General features: G+C 35.1%; 1 protein-coding gene across 7 annotated transcripts in view; it reads left to right on the top strand.

Annotated features, from left to right (window-relative positions):
• Positions 1–19,646, top strand: part of ABCC9 (ATP binding cassette subfamily C member 9) — a 176,238-nt gene that overhangs the window by 103,382 nt on the left and 53,210 nt on the right. For all 7 annotated transcript variants that reach the window (XM_063446650.1, XM_063446653.1, XM_063446652.1 and 4 more), the window contains 9 exons: positions 2,618–2,698; positions 4,554–4,691; positions 8,177–8,302; positions 9,655–9,751; positions 10,623–10,834; positions 16,878–17,035; positions 17,281–17,350; positions 17,925–18,082; positions 19,547–19,639. In XM_063446650.1, coding sequence (XP_063302720.1) covers positions 2,618–2,698; positions 4,554–4,691; positions 8,177–8,302; positions 9,655–9,751; positions 10,623–10,834; positions 16,878–17,035; positions 17,281–17,350; positions 17,925–18,082; positions 19,547–19,639 — 1,133 coding nt within the window. The remainder of the gene's footprint in view (positions 1–2,617; positions 2,699–4,553; positions 4,692–8,176; positions 8,303–9,654; positions 9,752–10,622; positions 10,835–16,877; positions 17,036–17,280; positions 17,351–17,924; positions 18,083–19,546; positions 19,640–19,646) is intronic.

The following is a 19,646-nucleotide window of genomic DNA, read 5'->3' as shown; positions in this document are numbered from 1 at the left end:
GCAGTCAATCAACACAGTATTGTACAGATAGACACTCCCAGCTAATGTACACAAACCCTCCCCTCTGCCTGTGATAATTAACAAACACAATGGACTAACTCAATTACCCACGGGCAGAAAACACACATTTTTCACAAAACACAGAAAACACCTCAAAACACCACATACCCCCACATCCCTACATCCCTGGATAGCCCCGATCTGGGTGAACAACAAATCAAAAAATCACCCAGATCAGAGCAGGGGTTCAAAAGTTTTGTGGAAGTCAAATTTGACCGACCGCAAGCATGGTTTTCATGCCCAAAAGAGTTCCACAGATTTAGGCTGTGCAGGCGGTCTTTCTTCTCCTCTATCCTGGAGATAATTGACTTAAGTGGCTGTGGTAACTTAATTATCTCCAGATACAGGAAATATCTGTCAAAGTCAAAAACTGTTACAAAAACCACATAAAAATACATAACTCATATAATACAATGTGTTTAACCTATATGTCCAACATAACCCCAGATATCTTGGATCTGAGAGCTCAATATGTCCGAAAAGCACTCAGATCTCACCAATACAGTTGGATCGCCATGGCGTTAAACAATAGCAAAGGCTGATGGGAGATTAAGGAGGGACAAAGCAGCCAGTTTCAACTGGTCTGGCAGTGTCCCTGGGACAACGCCCTGCTGGAGAACAATAGGACAAGAAAAAAATGGAAGGTAAGAGGCACATTTTCCCATGAAAGTCCCTTTTAGCATGTCTTTATGCAGGGCCCATAGTCTTGGGGCAGGAGGCTGGCAATCAGGCCCCTCCAGAAGCTAGTGGCAAAGGGTAGTTCGTCACAGGATTCTATTCTGTGGAGTGGTGAAAAAAAACTGGAACTTTTCAGCCCAATAGATCAGTGGTTTATCTGGAGGAAGAAAAATGATGCAGGTAAAGAGCATTCTGCCAATAGTTAAGCATTGTGGTGGCTCGGTGATGCTCTGGGGCTGCTTTGCTTCCTCTGGCACTGGAAACCTGCAGCGTGCGGAAGGCAAGATTGATTCATTGTAGTAACAGAGAATCCTAGGAGAAAACGTCATGCTGTCTGTGAGGTAGCTGTAGCTTGAGCGTCATTGGACCTTCCAACAAGACAATGATCCCAAGCATACCTCAAATTCCACCAAGGCATGGTTTCAGAAGAAGTCCAGGAACATTCTACAGTGGCCATCACAGTCTCCTACCTTGAACCCCATAGAAAATCTCAGGTGTGCACACCACGCAAACCCAAGAATATTACTGAACTGGAGGCCATTGCTCATGAACAATGGGCAAAGATTCCTTAGGAACGCTCCCAGAAGCTGGTGTCTGGCTATTATTATTATTAGTATTATTTCACAATTTATATAGTGCCATCAGATTCCATAGTGCTGTACAATGGGTGGACTAACAGACATGTAGTTGTAACCAGACAACTGGACGCACAGGAACAGAGGGTGTGGAGGGCCCTGCTCCATGTGCTTAAATTCCGTTTGCAGCAGGTCATAACAGCAAAAGGGCGCTCTACTAAATACTAAAGATGCTTGCCATGAAGTCATTAAAAGTTGCATTTTCAGTTCAATTTGGGGAAATCATTTAAAGCATTCGTTGTGTTGAGCTATTTCAGTTGCTTTTGTTTGATTTGTTAATTGCAAACAGCTTAATGTCTGTTAATTTTGACAATAAACCTGATTTTCAATTGGTTATATATATATATATATCATCCATCAGACAGTAACACGTATATAATGTATCAGACAGTAATATATATATATATATCATCTATCAGACAGTAACACGTATATAATGTATAAGACAGTAATATATATATATATCATCTATCAGACAGTAACACGTATATAATGTATCAGACAGTAACACGTATATAATGTATCAGACAGGAACACGTATATAATGTATCAGACAGTAATATATAATGTATCAGACAGGAACACGTATATAATGTATCAGACAGTAATATATAATGTATCAGATAATGTCTGCAGGAATGTATTGTCTCAGAGGGAAAGAGGGAAACTGAACTCTGTGTTAAAAGTAACAATGAGCTAAAAATGAATGATAAAGTAGGAAGACGTCTCACTGTACACAAATCTTAGATTAATATTTTACAAAGGAAATAATTCCTTCATAAAGTCTAAATGTTTATCTGTAATTCTGAATTCTATCTGTGTTTCAGTAAATCCCAGAGTGTCTTGCCATCAATTTTCTTAAGATATTAATTCAGATAAAAATAGCCTCTTTCTGCTTATTTCTCTTGGGATCGGACGTCCCGTTACAGAACACGCTGATTTTAAGGCGTTAAAAACCCCTAAGAATTAGCAGAGCAAGGGGTCTAATGTCTAAATGAATGACACATGAAATCAAATAGAGATCCATTGCTGGTGGGTGAATCAATAACAATGGAAGGACTAAATAATGAGGTATATCTTGTTAGTATCCAAAGCTGAATGATCGTCAGGAATTTCAGAAAAGAAATATCAAGCAGAGTTAGGAACGTATTATCAGCTGCAGTCCTTGTGTTCCTTTCTCTTATCTTGGATAGTTTATTTTGTCTGTTCTGACTCACCGCACTTGTATCTTTTGTATTTATTAGGGAATTAATTTAAGTGGAGGCCAACGTCAGAGGATATGTGTGGCGCGCGCTCTCTATCAGAACACCAATATTGTATTCCTGGTGAGAGATTTCGCCTTTTTATAACTATATTAACCTTGATGGAATTAGGATCTGTTTAAACGTGTATAGCTATTTAGATAAGATGCAATATGGTAATTAATAAAAAAAAATGAATTGTAAAATCCAGACAAAATGAGCTAATTGGGTCATTTTTCCAAATCAGACATTTTCGTCCATGTTTTTTATTTCACTACGACCCATGTTACTGTGAATACGAGAAAAGGAATGAAAAATGTGATAAAACAGCATAAGAGTCAGAGTCGCTCATTCACTAAACAGTTCACTGAGGTCAATTGAAAACCAAACTGAAAACACACAGAGGACAATATGGGGACATGTTTAAAATGTTGTTTTTTTATTCCCCTCCAATTTCCTGTCTAGTTAATAAACACTTCAGGTTTGATTACACTGTTTGTCGACCAGCCTCTACTTGTTGAAATTCCTGTCAGTCAGGGAGTTGCAGTTTATTAATGATAACATGCTCAGAGTAGAGACACGGAGGTAACTGCCGGTACTGGAAGCCAGTAACTAAATAGTGGCTAGTGACTCCTGTGTTAAGGTTGCCCAGGGCAATAGGCTCTTCACACAAAAAAAATTCAGCCACGGCACACCACACTCAACCAGCACACACGTGCAGACATTGCCTCCCCCTCACATACAACTGTCAGCCTTCTCTACACACAACACTCTCAGCCACTACACATGAAATTCTAATTGTCTGCTGCTAATATCCCGGGTTAATACACTGTATACAGCGTCGCGATCTCCTGCTAATATCCCGGGTTCATACATTGTATACAGCATCGCTATCTCCTGCTAATATCCCGGGTTAATACATTGTATACAGCGTCGCTATCTCCTGCTAATATCCCGGGTTAATACATTGTATACAGCGTCGCGATCTCCTGCTAATATCCCGGGTTAATACATTGTATACAGCGTCGCTATCTCCTGCTAATATCCCGGGTTAATACATTGTATACAGCGTCGCTATCTCCTGCTAATATCCCGGGTTAATACACTGTATACAGCGTCGCTATCTCCTGCTAATATCCCAGGTTAATACATTGTATACAGCGTCGCAATCTCCTGCTAATATCCCGGGTTAATACATTGTATACAGCGTCGCTATCTCCTGCTAATATCCCGGGTTAATACATTGTATACAGCGTCGCTATCTCCTGCTAATATCCCGGGTTAATACATTGTATACAGCGTCGCTATCTCCTGCTTATATCCCAGGTTAATACATTGTATACAGTGTCGCTATCTCCTGCTAATATCCCAGGTTAATACATTGTATACAGCGTCGGTATCTCCTGCTAATATCCCAGGTTAATACATTGTATACAGCGTCGCTATCTCCTGCTAATATCCCAGGTTAATACATTGTATACAGTGTCGCTATCTCCTGCTAATATCCCGGGTTAATACATTGTATACAGCGTCGCTATCTCCTGCTAATATCCCGGGTTAATACATCGTATACAGCGTCGCTATCTCCTGCTAAGGCCAATCACACAGCGCAGTGCGCAGGCTCAGGGTGAGACTTGTATATTTTCTAACACAAGGGGGGGGGGAGGGGCGCATAGCAGCATTCTGATAACGAGCACAATTGGCTACAGTTTTGGGGTGTATGGCAAACCGCTATACAGAGATACGATAGGTACAGAGTCACTGGACATACAAGAAAATAGTGTTTAAAATGAAACGTTGGTTTAATAACACGTATACAGAAGTTGTTGATTTCCTTGCTCACATGAGCTTGCAATCTAGATTTAAATCTTGCAATAAATGTTCTGTATTTTCCACCTGTCAGTGATAATAATTTCTCATATCTTTACTTCTTCTTTAGGATGACCCTTTCTCCGCTCTCGATATACATCTAAGCGATCATCTAATGCAAGAAGGGATTTTAAAGTTTCTTCGAGATGATAAGCGGACAGTGATTCTAGTGACACATAAATTGCAATACCTTCCTCACGCGGACTGGGTGAGAGGCTTCGACCATTTGGCAAAAGCATTAAAGCCACTGCGGCAAATTGATAAAGAATAGAGTGTTCTTAAATTGACATTAAAAATGTCCCAATGTCATAGAATGGCAAAATACTAAAAAAACAACCCAAAAACACAATCGTCAGAATTCACAGCTCAAAACATGTATGATATATCCTTGGAGAAGGATTCTGCCGGCTGCATTAGCCATTCCATAAAAGGGAGGCTCTGTTAGTGTTTCAATGCCGAGCCATACAGACTATCTCACAATTTCTTTTATATACATTTTATGCCATTAGAGAAGTGGAGCAAATTATGTTTACTCCAAATGGGCATTGACGAAGAGTTTTGATAAAACATAACGCAAGTTATTTTTTTCTGTATTTAATCGGCAGTCTATAGTCCTTTTTTTTTTAATTATAATTTGGCTTTGCCTGAAAGGGCAGTAAAACCCTTGATTAGTTCCATCTGTGCCTCTGTGCACTTTTTCCGACAGAGAATAGTTGAGTTTTATGATTTGGAAACTTTCCATCATCTTAGACAGTTTTGTCTTTTAATATTTTATGTCGTTGTTTGAATTAGAAATAAACTTGGCTTAACATTCAATAAAAACCTGTTTTAGTGGAAGATGAGATTAAAGGTCAGTGAGTTGTGGTTTCCAGGGGCAGAGCTGCGTCAGAAAGTAAAGATTTGGGGCAAACATCTTAGAAATGTAATAAGTGGTTTAATCACCTTGTTTAGAATAAGGAACTCATTGCTGTTCTGTTCTCTACAGACAGCGATCAGTCGAAGATTAAAATCCAAATATGGGAATAAATAGACAAAATAGCGGTGCCAGGTAGACGTCCTAATTTTTGTAGACACGGTGTTTAAAGGAAAACTTTTATCAATTTTTGTTATTAGAATTTAAACTATTCCTTGTATTATGCCATCTGTGTGTATTGTTTTGTATTCCCTATATTTAAGTAAATACCTCTCTGTAGTGTATCTCCTGGTTTACCTTGACGCAGTGGGGGCGCTCATTTCAAGCCCTCTTGTGGAAGCCTCACTTACACGACCAAAGGCCGAGTGCATTTAAATGAAGCTTCATGCAGAGTGCTTTTACGATTCGTGGTTATGTGCATTCCATCAGGATTTGTGATCATGCCCTCGCTCCTAGTTCATGCACAGTCTTTTCTTTGGTCGTATAAGTGATGACTCTGACCAAAGAGGGCTAGATGGCAGCTGATGTGGAGAGGGAGGGAATTCAGGGATTTAATTAACCAGGGAGTTCTTTACTGATATGTTGGCATTACGAATGATACACACATCCCTTATAATAATATTTAATGTGATCCATTAACCAAGCTCCCACTGACTGACTGACACGATTGATACATTGTAACTGCACAGTCTGTATCACTGCGGCTGCAGGGCCTCTTTTAATGGCGTTTGTCATCGCCGCGCAGGATACAGCGGGTTGCCCTACTCTATGGTCAGGGAATATCTAACGGAATAGACAGGAATCAAGCAATTTAATAATATTTAAGATCTATTCCAATCAATTCATTGTATTTACTTTCCTGAATCCTGTGCCGTGTATCAGTAAATGAACTCCATTCTAAACACACATTGCTCACACCTTAAAGGAACAATATAGGGTCAGGGAACACAAACCACCATTTAGGTGGCTTGCCCCCCCCCCCCTTACAAAGGGTTACAGCTTTCTTATTTTTATCGCCAACCCACCTCTTTGCTGAGATCATCAGAATTTATGGTTTTTAGTCAATCCAATGCTTTTACATACAGAAAGCATTGGATTGGCTGAAATTGGCAAGGGGGCGGGGCAGGGATTGGTCCAAATGCCAGCTTGGACAATCAGTATCTCCTCATAGAGATGGATTGAATCAATGACTCTCTCTATGAGGAAAATTCAGTGTCTGCATGCAAAGGGTGGAGACACCAAATGTCAGTCACACTGTGCAGCACTGCCCCAGGAAGCATCTCTAGCAGCCATCTGAGGAGTGGCCAGTGGATGTATCCCTAAGAGACAATGTAAACACTGAATTTTCTCTGAAAAAAACAAGTTTATAGCAAAAAGCCTGAAGGGAATGATTCTACTCACCAAAACAAATACAATAAGCTGTATACTATACAATAAGCTGTGCACAATACAATAAGCTGTGCACTATACAATAAGCTGTATACTATACAATAAGCTGTGCACTATACAATAAGCTGTGCACTATACAATAAGATGTATACTATACAATAAGCTGTGCACTATACAATAAGCTGTATACTATACAATAAGCTGTGCACTATACAATAAGCTGTGCACTATACAATAAGCTGTATACTATACAATAAGCTGTGCACTATACAATAAGCTGTGTACTATACAATAAGCTGTATACTATACAATAAGCTGTGCACTATACAATAAGATGTATACTATACAATAAGCTGTGCACTATACAATAAGCTGTATACTATACAATAAGCTGTGCACTATACAATAAGCTGTATACTATACAATAAGCTGTATACTATACAATAAGCTGTGCACTATACAATAAGATGTATACTATACAATAAGCTGTGCACTATACAATAAGCTGTGTACTATACAATAAGCTGTGCACTATACAATAAGCTGTGTACTATACAATAAGCTGTGCACTATACAATAAGCTGTGTACTATACAATAAGCTGTGTACTATACAATAAGCTGTGTACTGTACAATAAGCTGTATACTATACAATAAGCTGTGCACTATACAATAAGCTGTATACTATACAATAAGCTGTGCACTATACAATAAGCTGTGTACTATACAATAAGCTGTGTACTATACAATAAGCTGTGCACTATACAATAAGCTGTATACTATACAATAAGCTGTATACTATACAATAAGCTGTGTACTATACAATAAGCTGTGCACTATACAATAAGCTGTGTACTATACAATAAGCTGTATACTATACAATAAGCTGTGCACTATACAATAAGCTGTGTACTATACAATAAGCTGTGCACTATACAATAAGCTGTGTACTATACAATAAGCTGTGCACTATACAATAAGCTGTGTACTATACAATAAGCTGTGCACTATACAATAAGCTGTATACTATACAAGCTGTGCACTATACAATAAGCTGTGCACTATACAATAAGCTGTGTACTATACAATAAGCTGTAGTTGTTCTGGTGACTATAGTGTCCCTTTAAGTTTCTGGAAATCCTTTGTATTACCAATATCGTACATTCTAGGAACTATTCATAGAGGTTATTGTAAAAAATGACAAAATAATTATTGCAAGTGGCTGAAGTGGAGAAATTGACGAGCTTGACCATTTATTTTTCCAATGTCTCCATTCTGGGCTGTGATTTTCTATTTCTTTGTAGATTATCCACATTCCTGAGTTGGTGAAACACCCTTTTTCTCAGAGACAAACATGTCACCCGCCATGCTTCGTGTCTTTTTGTGTTTTAGATCATTGCTATGAAAGATGGGACTGTGCTGAGAGAGGGGACATTAAAGGACATTCAGAACAATGATAATGAACTGTACGAGCACTGGAAAACGTTAATGAATCGCCAGGATCAGGAGCTGGAGAAGGTAACGGCTAAGCCGAGCACACTCTTAACTCTCCACATATTATTGTTTCATTGGGTCGGGTAACAGCAAGCTTTTTTCTAAAAACCTCTTTGGCTGTCCGAGCCCCCTAATAAGGAGTGTTAGACGATTCCTTTTGTTACGTGTGTCTGAAATGTTTATAGACTGTAACAGGGAATGACACCGCAGAGAGCTGGAATATTCCAGAACAATAAGTGTCCGTAGATATTCCAGGAACGCTACAGGAGGTTAGATTTGCGGTTTGAAGCAATAATCCTCGATCTGTTCTTAGTAAGGTTGACACTGCTGGGGAGATTGTGAGAGATAATGTTTAGTGACATTTATTTACCAGGACGTTTCTGCTGTCTGACAGTGGTGCTGGTTGGGAATATATTATAACAACTTCCTGCATACAATGTGAATAATAAAAAAATATAAGACGGAAATTAGACCCTAACAAAGCAAAAAATGAGTTTTCTCTAGAATAATAATGTGTTCCCTGCTTGCAGCCGTGTCAGGAGGACATACTTTGGGGTTTTGTTGTTTGTATGGACATATTGTTTGGGAACAAATTCTGTTTGTACAAACATAGCATGGCATTGAGATACATGGCAATAAAACAATAACAATGTATAATTAGCACAATGTCTTCATATTCACAAAATGTTTAAAGGAACACGGAGGCGTTACATGCAAGCATGTATTCTCTGCACCATTAAAATGAATGCCCCCTCCCGAGCACCCTGGTCTCCCTGCAGTCACCATTTCTCCCTCAATCCTGAGAGTAAAATTGAGAGGCAAGTGTGCATGCGCAGCAATTCAGCTTGCTGCATCAGTCAGCATCTCCACATAAAGAATTAAATCAATGCATCGTTCAGCGTTAAATGCTAAGATGCTGAAAGTATGTGAGACCTCGTCCAGGAAGTCCATCTCGTGGCTGTCAGAGTGACTGATTGACAACCACTAGAGGTGGTCTTCCCTCTGAATAGGCAGCGTTTATACTCCTGACCTTGCAGGACCAGCTATATGCCCGTGAAACACTGCATTGAGCTGTAGTGGTTGTGGTGTCCACATTGTCTATTTAATGAAATATTTACTAGCAATTTGGTAAATGATCAAAAATCTCTAAGCAGATAACATAATGTAAAATGTATTGTTCTGGTAACTAATAACTGTATGATGTGACCTATTTAAAGGGCTCATAGTCACCTTCCTGCCATTTCCTCCCACTCCTAGCTTCATGTAACTGCCAATCCTATCATCCCTAGTCTTTTATCTGCCATTCCCAGCACCCCTAGTCCAGTGTCTACCATAGCCACCTCGTACTCTTTGAATAATATGCATTGTTGGCACAGGATACGGATGCTGATCAGGCTACGATGGAGAGGCAAACCCTGCGCAGAGCGATGTACTCCCGAGAAGCTAAAGCACAAATTGAGGATGAAGAAGAAGGTGAACCATCTGTACAGAATGTCCATCTCCCATCATGCCCCACAACACATAAAGCATTGACTGCAGATCACATGGTCTGTTTGAAAGGAAATCCGGTATTTAGACTAACCGTGAAGGTGGTCACATTGTATATTACATTTCATTAATCTGACATATTGAAGGGATAATTGGTTTTCACTATCACTCTAATATGCAGGAAATAAATAGAATAAAATGGATCAGCTCTGTGTTTGGAACCGGATGAAAACGGATTCAGTTTCTATTTTAGTGTAAACAATCCATAGCTGCTAAAGGGGAACTGTCCGTTTCTGTCCCTGGAATTTACCCGGTTTAATAAAGCAGCTTTTTATAATATCAGTTTTCTATTAAATTAATATAAATATTTTGCAAATGATATCGTAATCCAGTTCAGACAAGGCACAGCGATGGCACCCATTACAAATGACAAGGAAAAAAAACAAAAAAACATGGTTTAGTTTCTCATATTTTTGTTTCCGCCACTCCACTGGTTTTCTCATGTCCAGTGGTTTTCTGCCACTCCACTGGTTTTCCCTCACATCCAGTGGTTTTCCCTCCTGTCCAGTGGTTTTCCCTCACATCCACTGGTTTTCTCTCATGTCCAGTGGTTTCCCTCACATCCAGTGGTTTCCCTCACATCCAGTGGTTTTTGCCACGTCCAGTGGTTTCCCTCACATCCAGTGGTTTCCCTCACATCCAGTGGTTTCCCTCACATCCAGTGGTTTCCCTCACATCCAGTGGTTTCCCTCACATCCAGTGGTTTCTGCCACGTCTAGTGGTTTCCCTCATATCCTGCAGTGTCTATCATTAGATTTAACATGACATTATGACACCCCATGTCTGTTCTGTTCAGAGGAGGAAGAGGAGGAAGATGAAGAGGACAATATGTCCGTAGCAATGAGGCAGAGGACAAACATGCCGTGGCGGACGTGCTGGAAATATCTGACATCTGGAGGGTATCTTCTGCTCTTTCTGATGATCATCTCGAAGCTTTTGAAACACTCGGTTATTGTGGGGATCGATTACTGGTTGGTTCTGTGGACATCAACGAATGTCACCAGTGGGGTAATAATGTGCTTGTGGGCTGACAGTTTGTTTTGCATGTGTTTGTTCTATGGAATGTTTATCTCTCAGAACACAAGGCATGCCAGTAGGCTTGACAACGCATTTCACGCCAAATTAAACATACCAATATTCAGCTAAAATGAAAACTAAATGTGTTTGTGTAATTAAATGCAGACATGATTGCTAAGATTACTCAGTTAACTAATGTATGTAAAAACAAATATTTTGTAACGAACATGATAATAATGATATTTCTAGGGGTGAATATAAAATGTTATTTCTAAGGGTTTAATGTATAATATTAGCAGGTGTTTAATATAATGATATTTCTAGGTGTTCAATATATAGTTATATAGTGATATTACTAGGGGTTTAATATATAGTGATATTACTAGGGGTTTAATATATAATGATATAACTAGGGGTTTAATATATAGTGATATTACTAGGGGTTTAATATATAATGATATTACTAGGGGTTTAATATATAGTGATATTACTAGGGGTTTAATATATAATGAAATTTCTAGGGGTTTAATATATAGTGATATTACTAGGGGTTTAATATATAGTAATATTACTAGGGGTTTAATATATAATTATATTTCTAGGGGTTTAATATATAGTGATATTATTAGGGGTTTAATATATAGTAATATTACTAGGGGTTTAATATATAATTATATTTCTAGGGGTTTAATATACAGTGATATTACTAGGGATCTAATATATAATTATATTTCTAGGGGTTTAATATACAGTGATATTTCTAGGGGTTTAATATATAATGATATAACTAGGGGTTTAATATATAATGATATAACTAGGGGTTTAATATATAATGATATAACTAGGGGTTTAATATATAATGATATTACTAGGGGTTTAATATATAATGATATTACTAGGGGTTTAATATATAATGATATTACTAGGGGTTTAATATATAATGATATAACTAGGGGTTTAATATATAGTGATATTACTAGGGGTTTAATATATAATGATATAACTAGGGGTTTAATATATAGTGATATTACTAGGGGTTTAATATATAGTGATATTACTAGGGGTTTAATATATAGTGATATTACTAGGGGTTTAATATATAGTGATATTACTAGGGGTTTAATATATAATGATATAACTAGGGGTTTAATATATAGTGATATTACTAGGGGTTTAATATATAGTGATATTACTAGGGGTTTAATATATAATGATATTACTAGGGGTTTAATATATAGTGATATTACTAGGGGTTTAATATATAGTGATATTACTAGGGGTTTAATATATAATTATATTACTAGGGGTTTAATATATAATGATATTACTAGGGATCTAATATATAATGATATTACTAGGGGTTTAATATATAATGAAATTTCTAGGGGTTTAATATATAGTGATATTACTAGGGGTTTAATATATAGTAATATTACTAGGGGTTTAATATATAATTATATTTCTAGGGGTTTAATATATAGTGATATTATTAGGGGTTTAATATATAGTAATATTACTAGGGGTTTAATATATAATTATATTTCTAGGGGTTTAATATACAGTGATATTACTAGGGATCTAATATATAATGATATTTCTTGGGGTTTAATATATAATGATATAACTAGGGGTTTAATATATAATGATATTACTAGGGGTTTAATATATAATGATATTACTAGGGGTTTAATATATAATGATATTACTAGGGGTTTAATATATAATGATATAACTAGGGGTTTAATATATAGTGATATTACTAGGGGTTTAATATATAATGATATAACTAGGGGTTTAATATATAGTGATATTACTAGGGGTTTAATATATAGTGATATTACTAGGGGTTTAATATATAGTGATATTACTAGGGGTTTAATATATAGTGATATTACTAGGGGTTTAATATATAGTGATATTACTAGGGGTTTAATATATAGTGATATTACTAGGGGTTTAATATATAATGATATAACTAGGGGTTTAATATATAGTGATATTACTAGGGGTTTAATATATAGTGATATTACTAGAGGTTTAATATATAATGATATTACTAGGGGTTTAATATATAGTGATATAACTAGGGATCTAATATATAATGATATTACTAGGGGTTTAATATATAATGATATTACTAGGGGTTTAATATATAGTGATATTACTAGGGGTTTAATATATAGTGATATTACTAGGGGTTTAATATATAATTATATTACTAGGGGTTTAATATATAATGATATTACTAGGGATCTAATATATAATTATATTACTAGGGGTTTAATATATAGTGATATTACTAGGGGTTTAATATATAGTGATATTACTAGGGGTTTAATATATAATGATATTACTATGGATCTAATATATGATATTTCTAGGGGTTTAATATATAATGATATTACTAGGGGTTTAATATATAATGATATTACTAGGGATCTAATATATAATGATATTACTAGGGATCTAATATATAATGATATTTCTAGGGGTTTAATATATAATGATATAACTAGGGGTTTAATATATAATGATATTACTAGGGGTTTAATATATAGTGATATTACTAGGGGTTTAATATATAATGATATTACTAGGGGTTTAATATATAATGATATTACTAGGGATCTAATATATAATGATATTACTAGGGGTTTAATATATAGTGATATTACTAGGGGTTTAATATATAGTGATATTACTAGGGGTTTAATATATAGTGATATTACTAGGGATCTAATATATAATGATATTACTAGGGGTTTAATATATAGTGATATTACTAGGGGTTTAATATATAGTGAGATTACTAGGGGTTTAATATATAATGATATTACTAGGGATCTAATATATAATGATATTACTAGGGTTTAATATATAGTGATATTACTAGGGATCTAATATATAATGATATTACTAGGGGTTTAATATATAGTGATATTACTAGGGGTTTAATATATAATGATATTACTAGGGGTTTAATATATAATGATATTACTAGGGATCTAATATATAATGATATTACTAGGGGTTTAATATATAGTGATATTACTAGGGGTTTAATATATAGGGATATTACTAGGGATCTAATATATAATGATATTACTAGGGGTTTAATATATAGTGATATTACTAGGGGTTTAATATATAGTGATATTACTAGGGGTTTAATATATAATTATATTACTAGGGGTTTAATATATAATGATATTACTATGGATCTAATATATGATATTTCTAGGGGTTTAATATATAATGATATTACTAGGGGTTTAATATATAATGATATTTCTAGGGGTTTAATATATAGTGATATTACTAGGGATCTAATATATAATGATATTTCTAGGGGTTTAATATATAATGATATAACTAGGGGTTTAATATATAATGATATTACTAGGGGTTTAATATATAGTGATATTACTAGGGGTTTAATATATAATGATATTACTAGGGGTTTAATATATAATGATATTACTAGGGATCTAATATATAATGATATTACTAGGGGTTTAATATATAGTGATATTACTAGGGGTTTAATATATAGTGATATTACTAGGGATCTAATATATAATGATATTACTAGGGGTTTAATATATAGTGATATTACTAGGGGTTTAATATATAGTGATATTACTAGGGGTTTAATATATAATTATATTACTAGGGGTTTAATATATAATGATATTACTATGGATCTAATATATGATATTTCTAGGGGTTTAATATATAATGATATTACTAGGGGTTTAATATATAATGATATTACTAGGGATCTAATATATAGTGATATTACTAGGGATCTAATATATAATGATATTTCTAGGGGTTTAATATATAATGATATAACTAGGGGTTTAATATATAATGATATTACTAGGGGTTTAATATATAATGATATTACTAGGGGTTTAATATATAGTGATATTACTAGGGGTTTAATATATAATGATATTACTAGGGGTTTAATATATAATGATATTACTAGGGATCTAATATATAATGATATTACTAGGGGTTTAATATATAGTGATATTACTAGGGGTTTAATATATAGTGATATTACTAGGGATCTAATATATAATGATATTACTAGGGGTTTAATATATAGTGATATTACTAGGGGTTTAATATATAGTGATATTACTAGGGATCTAATATATAATGATATTACTAGGGGTTTAATATATAGTGATATTACTAGGGGTTTAATATATAGTGATATTACTAGGGGTTTAATATATAATTATATTACTAGGGGTTTAATATATAATGATATTACTATGGATCTAATATATGATATTTCTAGGGGTTTAATATATAATGATATTACTAGGGGTTTAATATATAATGATATTTCTAGGGGTTTAATATATAATGATATTTCTAGGGGTTTAATATATAGTGATATTACTAGGGATCTAATATATAATGATATTTCTAGGGGTTTAATATATAATGATATAACTAGGGGTTTAATATATAATGATATTACTAGGGGTTTAATATATAATGATATTACTAGGGGTTTAATATATAGTGATATTACTAGGGGTTTAATATATAATGATATAACTAGGGGTTTAATATATAGTGATATTACTAGGGGTTTAATATATAGTGATATTACTAGGGGTTTAATATATATTGATATTACTAGAGGTTTAATATATAGTGATATTACTAGGGGTTTAATATATAATGATATTACTAGGGGTTTAATATATAGTGATATTACTAGGGATCTAATATATAATGATATTACTAGGGGTTTAATATATAGTGATATTACTAGGGGTTTAATATATAGTGAGATTTCTAGGGGTTTAATATATAATGATATTTCTAGGGGTTTAATATATAATGATATTACTAGGGGTTTAATATATAATGATATTACTAGGGATCTAATATATAATGATATTACTAGGGGTTTAATATATAGTGATATTACTAGGGGTTTAATATATAGTGATATTACTAGGGATCTAATATATAATGATATTACTAGGGGTTTAATATATAGTGATATTACTAGGGGTTTAATATATAGTGATATTACTAGGGGTTTAATATATAATTATATTACTAGGGGTTTAATATATAATGATATTACTATGGATCTAATATATGATATTTCTAGGGGTTTAATATATAATGATATTACTAGGGGTTTAATATATAATGATATTACTAGGGGTTTAATATATAATGATATTACTAGGGGTTTAATATATAGTGATATTACTAGGGGTTTAATATATAATTATATTACTAGGGGTTTAATATATAGTGATATTTCTAGGGGTTTAATATATAGTGATATTTTTAGGGGTTTAATATATAGTGATATTACTAGGGGTTTAATATATAGTGATATTACTAGGGGTTTAATATATAATTATATTACTAGGGGTTTAATATATAATGATATTACTACGGATCTAATATATGATATTTCTAGGGGTTTAATATATAATGATATTACTAGGGGTTTAATATATAATGATATTTCTAGGGGTTTAATATATAGTGATATTACTAGGGGTTTAATATATAATGATATTACTAGGGATCGAATATATGATATTTCTAGGGGTTTAATATATAGTGATATTACTAGGGGTTTAATATATAGTGATATTACTAGGGGTTTAATATATAGTGATATTACTAGATGTTTAATATATAGTGATATTACTAGGGGTTTAATATATAATGATATTACTAGGGGTTTAATATATAATTATATTACTAGGGATCTAATATATGATATTTCTAGGGGTTTAATATATAGGGATATTACTAGGGGTTTAATATATAATGATATTTCTAGGGGTTTAATATATTGTGATATTTCTAGGGGTTTAATATATAGTGATATTACTAGGGGTTTAATATATAGGGATATTACTAGGGGTTTAATATATAATGATATTTCTAGGGGTTTAATATATTGTGATATTACTAGGGGTTTAATATATAGTGATATTTCTAGGGGTGTAATATATAATGATGATATTCCTAGACACAGCGCGCATACAATGTGGCCGGTTTCAGCATACTCAGCGCCTTGGGGATCATTTTGTGTCTCATAACCTCCTTAACGGTAGAGTGGATGGGCGTCACGGCTGCCACCAACCTGCACGATAACCTCCTGAAGAAGATAATTCTGGCACCAATTCGGTAAATATTAGCACCCACTCTCTATAGAAACTGAGCCCACCATTACTGATATAATAACATTCAGCAATTATCTGTTTCTGCCCGTTTATTTTGCTGCGTCTGACCTGTCTAAATCCCAACTGAGACGTAAAGACGTAAAATTAATTTTTCATATTTTTAGCTTCCCATTCAGGAGAAGCTGCTGGTGCAATCAGATGTCTGACTTCCTGGTGAATTTAAACCTTTTTCTATATCCCTTCTAATAGATTTTTTGATACGACTCCCCTTGGTCTGATTTTAAATCGATTTTCTGCTGACACTAATATTATAGACCAGGTAAGAGATTGGGGCTCAGGGGTGTATTCTGTCTGTAATTAGATATAATAATTCTGTTCAGTGCCACTCGGCATTCTCTTGGAGTTTACGGACCTCAGAACCGTACAAACAAACTCAATAACATCTGGTTATTTTATTTAAAAGCTAACACACCTGTTTATGTAACTTTACATAGTATCTGCAAAAGAGACAAGGACTTTTACTTTGTAAGTTCCTTTAGTTTCGTTCTAGAAGACCCAAAAACAATCAGAACATTTTATACAGTGTACAATGCATGGTGGGAGTGGTGCATTCAAAAGGGATCGCCAAAGATATTAGTGGAAAGAATGAAAAGCGTCAAACAGATGCCAATAATAATTACTGTGAGAGTCCCCAAGTACAGTGTTCCGAGGTCAGATTAAATGAGAATTGCTGCGGTCTGTGGGAGAACATGGGTGAATGTCCACAGACATTAAAATGGGGGGTGGCAATTCTCTTGTCGTTCCTTTTAGTATGTCCCGGGGACGATCAATGTAGTTGGTTTCTTTTTACTTCTTGTTACAATGTAACATCTCCTGCCTTTATTCCATGTTAGCACATTCCACCCACCGTGGAGTCTCTCACCAGGTCCACGTTACTGTGCCTCTCAGCTATTGGCGTGATCTCCGTGGCTGCACCTCCGTTCCTGGCCGCACTGCTTCCTCTGGGTATAGCGTTTCACTTTATCCAGAAATATTTTAGAGTTGCCTCCAAGTAAGTCCATCATGATGAAGGAAGCCAGATCAGCTTCATGGTTTAATGTGTTTAATATGATGCTGCCACCTCTAGCGTACCCGTTTCCATCGAGGCAGCTAAATCTTAACCTGTTTTATTGGCTCAGTTGTCCCTTTCCCCACCCCTCCCCCCCCGCAGCCTTTTCAAGACTCTTACAATAGACCGCCAAAATATATCTATGTGAATAGAGTCAGCACGGTACCTTAAAAACCACTGTGACGAAACACGGTCACTGAGTGTCATGCCTACTTATGGCCCGTGTAAAAAGAATGTGAAAAGACTATGTTTGTGTTATTTCCCTGGTTTATTAGTAGGGTTCTTATATGTGTGGGATGTTTATTTAATAGTTCATGTTTTGTGATCTGTAACTCTAGTGCCTGGGGGATAATTGGGTTAAGTAAATGTCTCTCTTGGATATGGGGGTGAATCAAGGGTTTCCTGTTTCTGGAAGGCTTGATCTTTACCATATCATAAGACTTACTATCTGAGAGGCAAGCAGGACATATGGCAGATGTGAGCTCAGAGTTCCAGGCCACTTCTGTGTGATTTCCCACACCCTACAGAATAGCTCTGCTGGAGTCCAAGCTTTAAAGAGGAACTGGGGTTGTAAGCTAGGACTGTCAGGACGAACCAGTGGCACAACACACAGAATTAAGTAATACACGTAACAAATACAAACAGTAATAACGTATTATCGGGCCTTAGAATGGCTGGAATTAACGTCATAGAATAAACAGTCACGAGCCGAGGTCAGGAATACAGAAAGCAACAAATACGGAAAGAACAAAGCCTTACGGTCAGGGATACCAGAAATACAGGAAGCCAAGTCAAGATCAGATCTAAAAAAACAATAATCAGAATCAGGAACGCACTCTTGGATAACCAACAGGATGGAAACCACGACAGGGCACTGAACAACTGCAGGTTTGGGTTTAAATAACCCACTAAATCCTGCTATTTGCTAGGGGCTAGAAGTGCTTATGGTGTCTCTGCGAAGTGCTTATGGTACTCGGTGATAACTAGGAAGCGTGATTGGCTGAGGTACCAAGTTGGGGTACCAAGCAGTCTGCCACAACCACTACAATATCTTCATTTTCAATTTTATCAGCCATGTAGGTGCATACTGAGTGAAATGCTTTATATTTAGTATATGTTTTATATATTAATTCCCAGACATTTTATTTTAGAGTAAGCGGAATATTGAAAGCAGTACTAGGTGTCAGAGTTATATAACCAAACACCCAGGTGGTATAAAAACGTAAAGAAATAAGAAATAAGAAAGCATGTTTTCTATTTATGGGTGTATAAGTAATAATTCTCCTAGTCAGACGTGTTTTAAGGTAAAATTTTTATAAAATTGGAAACCCCTTTCAATCGCCAACAAGTCACACTTTAGTGGATACCCCAATGATGCTTTCCCTTTCTACTTCCTCTGTAACACAGAGACCTCCAGGAAATGGATGACAACACGCAGCTTCCGTTATTATGTCACTTCTCTGAGACCGCGGAGGGACTCACAACTATACGCGCCTTCAAGTAAGTA

This window comes from Pelobates fuscus, chromosome 3 (genome assembly GCF_036172605.1).
Source record: "Pelobates fuscus isolate aPelFus1 chromosome 3, aPelFus1.pri, whole genome shotgun sequence".
Taxonomy (NCBI): Eukaryota; Metazoa; Chordata; class Amphibia; order Anura; family Pelobatidae; genus Pelobates; species Pelobates fuscus.
The sequence above is the reverse complement of the archived record's forward strand: the minus strand, read 5'-3'. Positions and strand labels throughout refer to the sequence as shown.